The sequence below is a fragment of the Myotis lucifugus genome, unplaced genomic scaffold (assembly GCF_000147115.1).
Source record: "Myotis lucifugus unplaced genomic scaffold, Myoluc2.0 scaffold_519, whole genome shotgun sequence".
NCBI classification, from domain to species: Eukaryota; Metazoa; Chordata; class Mammalia; order Chiroptera; family Vespertilionidae; genus Myotis; species Myotis lucifugus.
The window spans coordinates 468,024-483,854 of record NW_005871567.1 but is presented as its reverse complement, the minus strand read 5'-3'; the positions used below and the strand labels follow the sequence as shown (position 1 = coordinate 483,854).

At 36.7% G+C, this 15,831-nt stretch overlaps 1 protein-coding gene across 1 annotated transcript in view; it reads right to left on the bottom strand.

Moving 5' to 3' along the window:
* The window catches only part of MANEA (mannosidase endo-alpha), a 44,749-nt gene that overhangs the window by 12,683 nt on the left and 16,235 nt on the right, over positions 1-15,831 (bottom strand). Inside the window, exon 3 of the mRNA XM_006103890.3 lies at positions 10,023-10,132. Coding sequence (XP_006103952.1) covers positions 10,023-10,132 — 110 coding nt within the window. The remainder of the gene's footprint in view (positions 1-10,022; positions 10,133-15,831) is intronic.

Sequence of the window (15,831 nt, the reverse complement as noted above, 5' to 3'; positions counted from 1 at the left end):
GCTAAATGAGTAGGGCAGATCCCAGTGTTTCTGAGAAAGAGGCCCATTTGCTTGTTCAGAAGATCTGCCTGATGGGTACACATATATAGGCCTACTGCGGTGCTCTCAGGGAACAGAGGACAATGACTGCATTCACACAAGCTCGCCCTTATCTCCCAGAACAGAGCTTATATCCTTGGCTGGTGGCCTGATTTTTGCAGCTGCTACCAGGGGATACATCTACATCACCTGGCTCTAGGGGCCAGCTGACTTACGCTGTGGGTCCCACAGGACTGTAACTAACACATGAAGAGTCTTAAACAGCTACTACCCCTAGGGCACAACAGAGGCAGGGGCTCAGCATTTCTGTGAAAGAGGCCTATTACCTTATCATCATAGCTGTAGGCTGAGAAACAGGCATCTAATTTAACACACATCCAAGAGTGACTGAAAACCTTTCCTGAGACTTAGAGGTCAGGAATTACCTTCACACACTCTGCCACATTCCAGAGCACCAGCATCTCTTGGAGGGGAAGCTCTTACATGTGTCTGGTGCCCTGGTTTTTGTGGCTACAGTCCAGGGGATAATCCTTAATTGCCTGGCTCTGGTAGCCAGGGGGCTTGTGTTCCTGGGTACCAAGGGAATATGACAATCAGAGAGACAGGTCTTGGCAGGCTACCACTAGGCACTACAGAGACAGAAGACTGAAACACATGCCCATCCTTACTGTGAAACAGGCCTACTTGCCTGGGACAAGTCTGGCACACATGTAGGGGCTACAGAAATGCCCTCAGGGAATGCATCTTGGTGCTCTCTCTCTACCCCAGGACAGCGCACCAGTATTTCTCAGAAAGGAGCTTACGCTTGACTAAAACACCAATTTTTAAGACAGCCACTTGGCTCTGGTGGCTGATGGGGCTTACACCTTTGGTCCCACAGACTGCATATATTTGCATTCTTCAAGAGCTGCTGCCCAAGGGTCTGGCTTACAAAAGCCTGAATCTAGGTGTTGAGACTCTCTCCTATGGGGAATCAACTGGTCTTTGCACACCCAGAACCACTATGGATTATTAAACATAAAATAGGCTGCTTAAAGAGGTTTCATCCTGGCCTGCATGGCTCAGTGGTTGAGCATCGACCTATGAACCAGGAGGCCGCAGTTCAATTCCCATCAGGACACATGCCTGGGTTGCAGGCTTCATCCCCAGTGCGCAACATGCAGGAGGCAGCCGATCGATGATTCTCTCATCACTGATGTTTCTATCTCGCCCTTCCTCTCTGAAATCAATTTTAAAAAAAGGTTTTAGAGAAAACCAAGGTCTAGATCACGATGAGTGATAAGATTAATCTAAACCAGGGGTAGGGAACCTTTTTTCTGCCAAGAGCCATTTAGATATTTATAATATCATTTTACAGCCCATATAAAATTATCAACTTAAAAATTAGCCTGCTATATTTGGTCAAACATTTAATTAACTCATCCCTAATGCCTTGACAGGGCTGGATGTTCCCCACCACTGTCCTAAATAAAGTAAAACCCTCAAGACTGGGAAAGATGGCTGTTTCACCTTATGCATGGAAACAAACACAGAATTAAGCAAATAAAGAAAAACAAATATCACCAGATAAAGATAAAATCTTGGGAGGTACTAATAAAGAGTTCAAATTAATGATCATAAAGCTGCTTATAAACAAGACTTGGGAGAAGAATGAGTGGACCGGGTGAGAACTTCAATAAAGTGAAGGAAAATATAAGAAAGTACCAAACATAGCTAAAGAATATAATAAATAAACTGAGAAATGTACTAGAGGGTTCAATAGAAGACAGAATTAGTAAGCTTAAAGACAGGACAGAAAAAGTCACCTAGTAAGAGTAAACAGGAATGAAAAGAAAGTGAAGCTAGATTAAGAAACTTATCTAAACAATTAAGCTGACTAGAATTTGCATTGCAAGAGTTCCAGGAAAAAAAAGAGAGAGGAGCTGCAATCTTCCCTAGCCTGGGGAAGAAAACACTTCCAGATCAAAAAAGCCTAGAGCAGCGGTTCTCAACCTGTGGGTCGCCAACCTGTGGGTTGCGACCCCTTTGGAGGTCGAACGAAGACCATCGGAAAACACGTATGTAATTACATATTGCAGCGGTTTTCAACCTGGGGGTTGAACGACCCTTTCACAGGGGTCGCCTAAGACCATCGGAAAACATATATAATTACGTATTGTTTTTGTGATTAATCACTATGCTTTAATTATGTTCAATTTGTAACAATGAAAATACATCCCGCATATCAGATATTTACATTACGATTCATAATAGTAGCAAAATTACAGTTATGAAGTAGCAACGAAAATAATTTTATGGTTGGGGGTCACCACAACATGAGGAACTGTATTAAAGGGTCATGGCATTAGGAAGGTTGAGAACCACTAGCCTCGAGGGTTCCAAATGAAATGAACCCAAAGAGACCCACAGCAAGACATATCAATTAAAAAGTTAGACAAGAAGATAATTTTAAAAGCAGTAAGAAAAAAACAAAAACAACTTGATATACAGAAGGGAATTTACACATTTTTCAGCAAAAACTCTGCAGGCCAGAAGGGAGTGATATAACATATTCAAAGTGCTGAAAGAAAAACAACACTTTCCAAACAAGAATACTCAGCCCAGCAAAGATATCATTTAGAATTGAAGGAGAAATAAGAGTTTTCCAGACAAGCTAATGGAGTTCAGCACCACAAAACCAACCTTACAAGGAAAAGTTACAGACTTTAAGCTGAAAAGAAAGGGGGCTAAATAATAACAAGAAAACATCTTAAAGTATAAATTTTACTGGGAAAGGTAAACATATAGTAAAGGAAGTTGATTACTTATAATGCTGTTAAAAAGATTACAAGACAAAGGTAGTAAGAACAACTGAAATAGCTACTTTAGGGTACACAAGATAAAATGATGTGAAATATGACAACCATGCAAATTGGAAGGAAAGTATTAAAACTATTATTATTTGCAGATGGCATAAATTATATATAGTGAAAACACTAAGGATTCCACCAAATAACTATTAGAACTAATAAATTAATTTGTTACAGTGGCAGAAAACAAAATTAAAAATGCAATTGATTTCTGAATATTATACACCAAAGATTAACTATCAGAAAGAGAAATTAACATTTACAATTGCATTAAGAAATTAAAATACCTAAGAATAAATTTATCCAAGGAGGTGAAAGACCTATTACTCAAAAAATAATACACTTAAAAAAATTGAAGGTACAAATAAATCAAACCATATACCATGCTCATGGATAGGAACAATTAACATCATTAAAATGCCCATTCTACCCAAAGCAATCTATAAATTCAACTCAAAGTCTATCAAAATACCAATGACAAAACTATAACCATCTTAAAAAGCCATGAACAATAAAAGCTATCTTGAGAAAAAAGAACACAGTTGGAGGTTCACACTATTTGATATCAAACTACACTACAAGGCTATATTAATCAAAACAACATGGCACTGGCTTAAAAACAGATACAAAGATCAATGGAACAGAACAGAAAGACCAGAAATAAACCCTTACCAAAAGATCCATCTATGACAAAGGAGGCAAGAATATGCCATGGGATAAAGCCAGTCTCTTCAATAAAGTATGCTAGAAAAACTGAACAGAAACATACAAAAAAAAAAAAAAAAAGAAAGACCACATTCGGACTCCACACACAAGAAATAAACTAAAAATGGGTTAAAGAGCCCTAACCAGTTTGGCTCAGTGGATAGAGCGTCAGCCTGCAGACTGAAAGGTCCCAGGTTCGATTCCGGTCAAGGTCATGTACCTTGGTTGCGGGCACATCCCCAGTAAGGGGTGTGCAGGAGGTAGCTGATCGATGTTTCCCTCTCATCGATGTTTCTAACTCTCTATCCCTCTCCCTTCCTCTCTGTAAAAAAAATCAATAAAATATTTTTAAAAAAATAAAAATAAAAATGGGTTAGAGATTTAAACCTAAGACCTGAAACCATAAGACAAATAGAAGAAAACACTTTGACATTGCTTTTAGTAATACTTTTTTGGATATGTCTCCTTGGGCAAGGCAAACGAAAAAATATACAAATGAGAAACCATTAAACTAAAAAGTTTTGCACAACAAAGGAAACCATCAATAAAACAAGACAACCTTCTCAATGGAGTAAACTATTACCAATAATATACCTGTTAAGGGTTTAATATCCAAAATATATAAGGAACTCATACAACTTAATACTAACAAAAGAAAAAATGCAATTAAAAAATGGGTATAGGACCTGAATAGCCATTTCTCTAATGAGGACATATACATGGCCAATTGACATAGAAAAGATGTTCAACATCACCAATCAGGGAAATGCAAATTAAAGCCACAATGAGATATCACCTCACACCTGTCAGAATGACTGTCATCAAAATCAACATATAACAAGTACTGAACTACCATATGATCCAGCAATTCTGCTGGGTATTTATCAAAAGTAATCTAAAACACTAATTCAAAAAGATACATGCAGCCCTATGTTCACTGCAGCATTTATAATAGCCAAACTATATAAGCAACCTAAGTGTCTTCTGATGGGTGATTAAGAAGAGGTAGTACATATATACAATGGAACACTACTCAACCATAAAGGAAAAAAAAATGAAATGCTGCCATTTGTAACAACATGGATAGATCCTGAGAGTGTCATGCTCAGTTAATTAAGTCAGACAGAGAAAGACAAAAACCATAATTTTTCACTTATATATGGAATCTAAAAAACAAAACAAACAGAAACAAACTGATAAGGTACAGAAAATAGCATAGTGGTTACCAGAGAGAAAGGGCTATGGTGGGAGGATAAAGAAGGTAAAATATATAGTGATGAAAGGAAACTAGACTTTAGGTGGTAAGCACACAATGCAATATACTGATGATATATTACAGAATTGTACTATTGTAACTTACATAATGTTACTTACCAATGTCACCCCAACAAATTTAATTTTTAAAAAAGTTGCAAAATGCATTGCACAGGAAAACAAGAATAAACTCTAAGAAAAATTAGCAATCTGAAAATTAGAATTATTAGAAATGAAAATTATTGTCCAAGAACAACAGAATGGATAATGCAAGAAAACTAAACCAGTATCATGAAGATCATATATAAATATTCCTTTTACATGATTCAAAATGATTAATTATATATCAGATTTCCATATACAGTGCCTTATTATTGGACTGTGTTTCATTGATCTGTTTTCTTTCTGTATACTGATGCTAATGCTATACTCTTTTAATTCTATTTTATTATTTGGGAAGACAAGTTCTCCCTTCATTATCAAACATTTTAATAAATTTATACTATATTTTTAAATTTTAGAATTAGCCTGTCAAATTCTGTATTAAAAATCTCACTGGAAATTTGGATTGGGATTGCATTAAATTTATACATATTAACAATATTATGAGTTATATTAAAAATATGATACAAATGTTTGAGAGAACATTTTTGCGATTTTGAGTCTTTCCATCAAATTTATGTTTCTGTACGTTTGCTTTCATTTCATATCCTTTATTAAAATGTCCTTGCTATGCTAGTTACAAAGTACATTTTCCCATTTTCCTCCTGTAATGTAGGAATCCTATTGCTGTGTATATTTTTGGTTCCAGTCACATTACTAGACTTATGATGTCTAATAATTTTTAGATTATTTTCATTGGTTTTGTAGGTATTTTCCATTTGCAAAAAATGATCATTTTACTTAGCAGTTTAAAAATATTAAAAATAGTTATTTGATAGAATCTCTATAGTAATATTAAATACTGATGGAGAGCAGGCTTGATTGGTGTTGCTACTGTTTCTCCATTAAGTATGGTGTTTGATATAGCTATTAAAACATACCCTTTATCAAGATTTTAAAAAAAACTTTCATTATTAAGCATGTTATTAGTAACAAGTTATTTTCTCAAAATTTCAGTATCCAATAAGATATTTATCTCCTTAAATATCCAATGAAGTTTTGTTTACTTAATTGTTATATAGTGTATTCTGTGCCAGACACTAAATGCTATATATATTACTGCATGTAATCTCTATACCCATTCCATTTGAGAGATGAGGAAATTGAGGCACAAGAGTAACATACATAGCTAGTAAGTGGTTGAGTCAGGAATGAATATAGGAAATTTGGATTCAGATTTTATATACTCTTGAAACTATTCTTAATATCCATTCTAATAAACAGCTTCTTTTTAAAGTTTTCTTTAGGAATTTTGCATATATTTTCATCAGTGGGATCAGCCTATAAATAAATCTCTTTCTTGTGCTATTATTTAGTTTTTGAATCAGAATCATGCTATCACTATATAATAAATTTGCAAGTTTTCTGTAGTAGCCACTATCCAAATTGACCACATATGATCCCCATTTTCTAATATTCATGACCTATGCAATTGCATTTTTCATTGGACCAGGGTTGGTTTATCAGTGAATAAACCAATAAAATAGGATGAAAGTGACATTATTTCAAGATTAGTTCAGAAAAAAACTCCAACTTCTACACTGGACTCTCTCTTCATTCACTATGGAGAATCTGTTGGGGAGCACACGAGACTTGGTTGGAAGGTTGTAAGAAGGACATTCTGAGAAAAGGGAAGTGTGTGGAAGACCGCCTGCCCTGTTTATCAGAATTCCGAGTTAGGGGAGTGTCGTAGGCGGTGCCCCTAATTATTCCTTGACCTTTCCAAACAAGTCTGTGCATGTGCAGACCCCCGGGTGTTTACTGGAATTCTTATGCTTAATCTCTGGATGCCCCTAGAGGACAATGTAAACACATGTGTCATCCCAAGATTACTTACCCTACTGATTGCATCTAAAGATAAAAATTCCAATAAAAGCCTAAGGAGGCAGGCAATCAAGGCTGCCTGGTTGCTATCAGCCAGGCTGTCCCTTAGCTTTCTCTTTCACAGTGAACTGCAGCAGAGTAATCTGTTCATCCTTCGCTCAGGGGCTGCTGGTCAGCCCCGGCAAGGTGGCGCCCCGTGTGAGGGGCCCCAGAAAGAATCCAGCTCCCATGTCATAACAGACACAGGTAGCCCCACAGAGAGGCTTATGTGGTGAAGAACTAAAACTCCCATTTCAATAGCTGGAAGAAACTGATGTCTGTCAACCACCATATGAAAAAGTTGGATGCATGACTGTAGCACCAGACAATAGCTTGATTGTAATCTCCTGAGATACCCTGAATCATATTACCAGGCTAAGACACTTCTAGATTCTTGACCTTTAGATATTGTATAAGATGATAAATGTGTTGTTTTAAACTGCCAAGTTTTGGGGTAATTTGTAATGCAGCAATAGGAAACGAACGAAGTTTTTCACATGAATAGTTCAAAATAACTGCTTTAAGATGCTCACTGAGGTCAGAACACAGTGAGAATTTCAATAAACAGAAAATATAAGAAAGTATCAAACACAAATGATGGAGTTAAAGAATAAAATAATTGTACTGAAATATACAATGCGGGGGGGGGGGGTTCAGTAGCAGACTAGAAAAAGCAGGAGAAAGACTCAATGACAAGGCAGTGGTACTCATCCAATCAGAGCATCAAAAGAAAAATGAAAATAAGAGAACTTAAGGGACTTGTGGGACAATATCAAAAAAGCCCAAATATTTGCATTATAGGGGTCCCTAAATAAAAAGGGTAGAAAACTTCCCTAATCTGGGGAAGAAAAGGCATGCAGTCCAGAAATCCCAGAGAGTTCCAAATGAAATGTACTGAAAGAGACTCCTAAGATACATTATAAACAGTTAAAAGTTAAAGGAATCTTAAACGAAGCAAAAGAAAAAAATGGTATGTTATGTTCAAGGGAACCCCTATAATATCAACAGATTTTTCAACAGAAATATTATAGGCTAGAAAGGAGTGGCACAATATATTTAAAGCACTTTTAAGAGAAAATTTACAAACTAGAATACTCTCCCTAACAAAGTTATCCTTCAGAACTAAATGAGAAAGATTTTTCCATAAAAGTACAAGTTAGAGTTCATGATCGACCAGCCTTACAAAAAATGTTAAAGGGACTTCCTTAGCTTAAACAAAAAGGAGCTAATTTGTAATAGAAAAACATAAAAGTATAAATCTCACTGCTTAAAATATATATATTAAAATTCAGAAAAATCTAATGTAAAAGCAATGAATTAATCACTTATAAAGCTAGTATTAAAGCAGAAACAGTAAAAATAACTACAATAATGTTATGGGAAACATAAAAACATGTAAATGGGGGCAAATGTCAACAAAACACACTATTACAAATATAAGTTGTTGTATGGAAGTCTCATGATAACAAAAAAGTAAAAACCTATAGTACAAAATAAAGAGAAAGAAATATAAGCCTACTTCTATAGAAAATCATCATAAAGGGAAGAAAACAAGAAAAGAAGGAACAAAGGAATTACCAAAAAAAGCTATAAAACAATTAACAAGACCCATACCTATCAATACCTACTTTAAGTATAAATAGATTAAATTCTGCTCCATGGGGAGCGGGCCTAAGCCATTAGTAGGACATCCCCTGAGGGCTCCCGAACTGTGAGAGGAGACAGGCTAGGCTGAGGGACCCCCCCCCCCAAAGTGCATGACTTTTCATGCACCAGGCCTCTAGTATATCTATAATAATAAAAGGTAATATGCAAATCAGACCGGACAGCTGAACAACCTTCTGGACAAAGCTGGGGCTGCAACGGGCCTCTAGTATAGAATAAACTTGCTTAACTAGACCTGCTTTCTGATGTAGCTAAACTTTTTCCAGCCCAGTGAAGCACCCCAACTTCTCTTTCAGGTAGTTGTCAGCAACACAGCAGTAAATATCAACATGAAGCAGATTATTATTGTAGATCACTCAGGGAGAACAAAAGGTAAAATATTTAACTGCAGCAGTATTTGACTATGCAAAGGAACCATCAACAAAATAAAAGGCAACTTACCAAATGAGAGAAAATATTTGCAAATAATTTATCTGTAAGGGGTTAATATTCAAAATATAAAGAACTCATACAACACAATAGCAATAAAAACAAAAACACCAATCTGATTTAAAAATAGGTAGAGGTTCTGAATAGACTCCCTCCCCCGACCCCAAAGAAGACATCCATATCCCAACAAATAAATGAAAAGATACTTTAACTTCACTAATCATCAGGGAAATGCAAATCAAAGCCACAGAGAGATATCATCTCACATCTGTTAGAATTACTATCAAAAAGGGAGAAAATAACAAGAGTTTGCAAGGATATGGAGAAAAGGGAATATAAACTGATGCAACCACTATGGTAAACAGTAAGGAGTTCTTTCAGAAAAGTAAAAATAGAACTACTATATGAAGGAAACAGAAACATTAAGTGGAAAAGACACTGGATACTCAATGCATCATTATTTACAACAACCAAGAAATGGAAACAATGTAGTGTCCATTAACCAATGAATGGATAAATGTGGTATATGTATTCAGCTATAAAAACAGAAGGAAATCTTGCCATTTGTTATATCGTGGAAGTAACTTGATGGCATTATGCTAAGTAAAATAAGTCTGTCAGAGAAAGACAAACACCACACAATCTCACTTAAATGTGGAATCTTAAACACACACACACACAACACACAACTCAGTGCTGCAGAGAACAGATCATAGTTTCCTGAGATGGGGGTGGAGCAAAATGTTTGAAGATGATAAAAGGTACAAACTTCCAGTCATAAAATTATTAAGTCCTGGCATGTAAAGTAAAACATAGTAACTATAGTTAATAACTATAATAACTGCATTGCATATGTGAAAGTTACTAAGAAAATACATCTTATAAATTCTCATCACAAGACAAAATATTGTTACAATGTATAATGATGGATATTAACTAGACTTATTGTGATGATCGTTTCAAATATATACATGTTATTATAATGAACACCTGAAACAAATATGTCATATGTCAATCATATCTCAATAAAAATTTAAAATACTTGAAATAAAGTACCTTTAGATTGTATTTATGAGCTTTATCCAAAATAGTTGGTACCAAGTCATCAGTAGATACTCCATTCTCATCATGTAAATCAGGTGGGTACCAAGAAAGGGCTAATACACCTAACAGAAAAGACCAAAAAGAAAAAGAAAAAAAAAATGAACACAGAAACAAGAATGACTGCAGGTATTCTTTAAGGAAAAAAAAAAGTGGGGGAGGGGCACAATGAGAATTAAAGTTTTAACAAAAGAGAAATATCTTCCCTTAACACTGTTTTGTTACATTAGATACTACCTATGGCTATTAGATTACTTTGTATAATCAATTTTATAGACTTTTTCAGGCATCAGTAACTGAATTAACAGGTGTTTATTTTTTTTTTTAAATATATTTTATTGATTTTTTACAGAGAGGAAGGGAGAGGGATAGAGAGTTAGAAACATCGATCAGCTGCCTCCTGCACATCTCCTACTGGGGATGTGCCCGCAACCCAGGTACATGCCCTTGACCGGAATCGAACCTAGGACCTTTCAGTCCTCAGGCTGACGCTCTATCCACTGAGCCAAACCGGTTTCGGCGAGGTGTTTATTTTTTTAAGCAAATTTTAGGTTTATAGAAAAACTGCACCCAAAGTACAGTATTCCCATATATGTACTCCCTGTTTACCCAACCTCTCTCCATCCCATATAGTTTCTATTATTATTAGCATCTTGTTTTAGTGTGGTACATTTGTTAAAACTGATGAATATTGATACATCATTATTAACTAAAGTCCACAGATTACAGTAGGGTTCACTCTTGAGTTGTACAGTTCTATGGCTTTTGATAAATAAATACATGCTGCGTGACCACTATTACAGTATCATCTAGATTAGTTTTTCTGCTCTCAAAAAGTCTGTGTGCTCCACCTATTTATCCCTCTTCTCTTCCCCTCAACTCCTTGAACCATAATTGATCTGTTTACTGTTTTTATAGCTTTGCTTTTCCCAGAATGTCATATAGGTGGAATAAAAAAGTAACTTTTGTCTGGACTGGCTTCTCACACTTAGCAATATGCATTTAAGGTTCACTTATGTGTTTTTATGGATTTATGGCTCATTCTTTTTATTGCTAAATTAGAGGCCCAGTGCATGGATTCATGCACTAGTGGGGTCCCTCAGCCTGGCCTGCGGGATCAGGCCAAAACCTGCTCTCTGACATCCCCTGAGTAGTCCCGGATTGCGAGAGGGCGCAGGCCAGGCCAAGGGACCCCACTGGTGCACAATTGGGGCCGGGGAGGGACCGCAGGAGAGCTCCAGTGTATGTCCGGCCCATCTTGCTCCATCCCAATCGGCCGGACCCCAGCAGCAAGTTAACCTACCAGTTGGAGCGTCTGCCCACTGGTGGTCAGTGCACATCATAGTGAGTGGTTGAGCAGCCTTAGCATATCATTAGTATATTATGCTTTGATTGGTTGAACGGACGACAGGACAACCAGACACTTAGCATATTAGGCTTTTATTATATAGGATACTATCCCATTGTAGAAATGTACCACACTTTATTCACCTACTGAAGGACATCTTGGTTGCTTCAAGTTTGGGACAATTATGAATAAAGGTGCTAAGACTTGGGGAAGATATTCTTTGTTCTTCCTTATCTTGTTACTGTGCTTCAATTTCTTTATTGTATCCATTATCACCTCCATGTATTTAATGCTATCCCATACTGTGCTTCACAATCCAATTTTATCTTTGTACAGTAAGTTTCCATTTAATGCAGATAGCCTGATTTAAGTCTGCATGGTTCAACTTCCAGGGGATAACTGCATTGCCCTGCCAAGGGGATTAACATCCCTCCCTCCCCCAAGTAGGAAGGACCAACTTTCCAGGGAACAACCATACAATACGAAGGTGGGGGTGGGGGAAAGAGAATAAGTAAAAGAGATTTTAATGCTGAGGCATGTGCAGTAGAAATCAGATGACGAAGCAAAACTATTAGACCACTGCAGTCGGAGCCAAAATGGGACATAACAGCCTGGGAAAATCTGAGAAAAGGACTGGATAGGTTAAGGGTACAGAAACTCAAAGACCAAGGAAAGGGATTGCATAGGGCAGTGATGGCGAACCTTTTGAGCTCAGCGTGTCAGCATTTTGAAAAACCCTAACTTACCTCTGGTGCCTTGTCACATATAGATATTTTTTGACATTTGCAACCATAGTAAAACGAAGACTTATATTTTTGATATTTATTTTATATAAGTGCCATTTAACAGAAAAATCAACCAAAAAAATGAGTTCGCGTGTCACCTCTGACACGCGTGTCATAGGTTCGCCATCACTGGAGTAGGGGGAGAACCCAGCATAAGCCACAAAGAATTAGAAAGAAGACTGGTTAGTTTGAAAGAAAGCTTATCCTTTCACAAGCCCAAAGTAATATGATCAAAGCTTATTAACAAATGCCAGGGGCTGGTTCCTTCACACCTTCTCTCTTCCCATTGCAGCCACAGGAGTGAAGCACAGTGCTGATCAGGCCAGAGGGCAGCCAGGAGCAGAGTCTATGTTGGACTACCAGAGCCAAGGTGATGGCAGTACAGTTCTGGATCCTGACCCTCTTGCTGGGTTGTGTACCTGTGCTGACCAGACCACAGACTTCCACAGCGAGATGGAGCTCAGCCACCTGGTCTTGGATGAGACATCGGGACCCTGGGGGCAGTCCTAGGTTTCCACTCCAATAAATACTGCCACTATTCACATCCTCCTATGCCTAAGTCTCCAAAATGCTTTTCTCACAACTCCGTGGAAGTATCCCATTTCCACTGGCAACATTATAGCATCTCGTCAACGTTATAACGAAAGACATAGAACAAACATTATTTGAGGACCTGCTGTATAGTGCAGAAGACTCACTCATGAGCTCTACATAAGTAGTATTCTGGGAACCAAGCCAATGATGATTGTAACCTAAGGACAGTTGGACCATTTACAATGGTAAATGAGTCCTTCACAGTCACCAGATTCCTGTAAAATACATCAACCAGGTATCGTTAATAAGTAATACCTATTATTATGTATTTCTACCTTTCCAATTGCTTAATGAAAAGTAATACTCATTGAAATCCATTCTTAGAATATTAGTATGTTAAATGCAGATCACGTCATATTGATGGTGTCATCCCTCCAAAGAACTTATCAAAGGATGACCTTCAATATAACTGACACCCATTTTTCCCCGTTAAGTAAATAATGCATTGAAACAAGGTAATAGTTAAGAACACCAGATATGAAATTGATAGACTTGGAGAATCAAGTCCCAGTTATGTCATTTGACAGGTGTTTATTTTTATGTAAATAATTTTACTTAAGTTTTCACATGTGTAAAATGGGAATAAATTCATAACCTAAAAGTCTGTTTTAAAAAATACAAACCAGCCCTGGCCAGTATGGCTCAATTGGTTGTGGATTTGATTCCCATTCAGGGCACCCAGGTTGCAGGTTCAATCCCTGGCCAGGGTGCATTTGGGAGGCAGCTAATCATCAGTCTCTCCCTCTCTCTCTCTCCCTCTCTCTCCCCCTCTCCCTCCCTTCCTCCCTCCCTCCCTCCCTCCCACACTCTCCTTCCTCTCGCTCTCTAAGATCAATTTTAAAAAAAGAACATATCCTGGGATGAAGATTAAGAAAAAAAATATATATATATATGAAACATGCATCACACAGAGTAAGCTCCCCCCAAAATTAATTACAAAAAACAATAATGAGAAAACAGTAAAATAGTAAATAAATGTGGATACTTTTAACTCCACAGAGCTTATGAAAGCTTCTCTTACATTATAGGAAACTTACATATAGTGCCTCTTTAAAATATCACGAACATTCTTTCAAACTAAAGATTTATCTGCAAGGCAATTCCATTCCCAGACATCAACACTATTATCACAATACAGAATGATAAGAAACATTACAAAGCACATAAAAATTAAAAGGCAAACAAATAAGCAAGGAAAACAACTCACTGACAAGAGAAAGCAATCAATGAAACCAAATTCAGACAAGAAACAAATGCTGAAGTCATTAAACATGGAGCATAAAATCACTATGATTACATGATAAAGGATCTAAAGGGAAAGACAGCCAATAGGTAAATTCAGGTGAAAATAGCAAAGATAAAAATTACAAGAATCAAACAGAAATGGTGCAAATGAAAATCCTATTAAGAGATGAAGAATACCTGCAACAGACTCAAAAATAGACTCAACAGAAGTGAGGAAAGAGGTAATTCTGGCAAGTCACAAAAAATTACCAAAATGAAATATAATGAGGAAAAATAATGGGTAAGAGAACACAAAACAACATACCCAATTGCTCTGGGATTAGTCAGACATAGAAGGACAAATAATGTAAGATATCTCTTATATGTGGAATCTAAAAAAACAACAACAAAGAAAGCTCAAAGAAAAACAGAGTGGAATGGTGGTTACTAGCAGATGGAGAGTGGGGAATGGAAGATATGTTGTTAAAGGCACATACTTGCAACTAGTATATAAATAAGACAACCTAGAGATCTAATATACAGTGAGTATAAACAAAACTATTATAAACATTAAACTTCCTAGGAGACTAGATCTTAATTGTTCCTACCACTAGAATAAATAATAATTTTGTGATGTGATAGAGAGGTTAACTAATGCGACAATGGCAATGTAAATGTATCAAATCAATATGCTATAAACCTTAAATTTACCAAATGTTAAATGCAATTATATCTCAATTAAAAATGATTAGTATAATTCAATATTTAATAAGGAAATAAATTCTTTATTTACCAATGGGTTATGTTTGTTTGTTTTTTTACTATCAAGGTGTTTTTTAATTTTCTCCTGCAGAAAATCTACCAAAGAAATATTTGCATCAATACTGAAATTGTCAAAATTTAAGATAATTTGGGAAGAGATTAACCAATGAATTTATATGCATATAAGCACAGCCCATGGATAGATAATAGTGCAGGGAAGGCCTGGGGAGGGGTGGGAGCAGGGTGGAGGGGGTTAATGGGGGAGGAAGGTGAACATCTGTAATACTGTCAACAATAAAGATAAATTTTAAAAATTTAAAATTGTATTGTTAACAATGTTTTATTTTGAAATGACTCATGTTCATACATATTATGTAGTAATATATAATTTACAGGGGGAATGGTCTTCATAAACATTAGATAGGCTTAGAACTAAATATGAACTGAAACTTTTTCTTAATCATAATTAAGCTATAATATATGCAATATGCCATTTACATATTGCTCACATATAAACAGTTATGCATCTGATCGAAGGGAAAAAGAGCCTTATTGTATACAGTTCAGTTTGCATTAAGAAAACTAAAACTACCATGAATATCCTTTTTTTTTTTCTGTCAATCAAGCATGGCTTTTCTAGCCACAAACACATCAACTTTGAAATAAAAAATAATTGACTGTAATACAAATTCTTTGTAGAAAGTAGGAAAAAGTCATTTGAAAGGTCCTCCCCCAAAAAGTAAATTGTAAATAGAGATGGACACGTACACATGCACCAGTTAATGCTATCTGAATTTACAAATCCTATCCTATATAATAAAGAGGTGATATGCAAATTAACCCTCATGCACTCACAAGATGGCTGCCTACAACCAGGCCGGCAGGGGGGTTAGTGAGGGACAACCAAACGACTGAACAAGCAGGCTGCGTGGGGCGACCAGGCCAGCGGGGGGGCGTGAGAGGCAACCAGGCCAGCAGGGTGGGGCAGTTGGGGGCGACCAGGCCAGCGGGGGGACAGTTGGGGGTGACCAGGCCAGCAGGAGGGGCAATT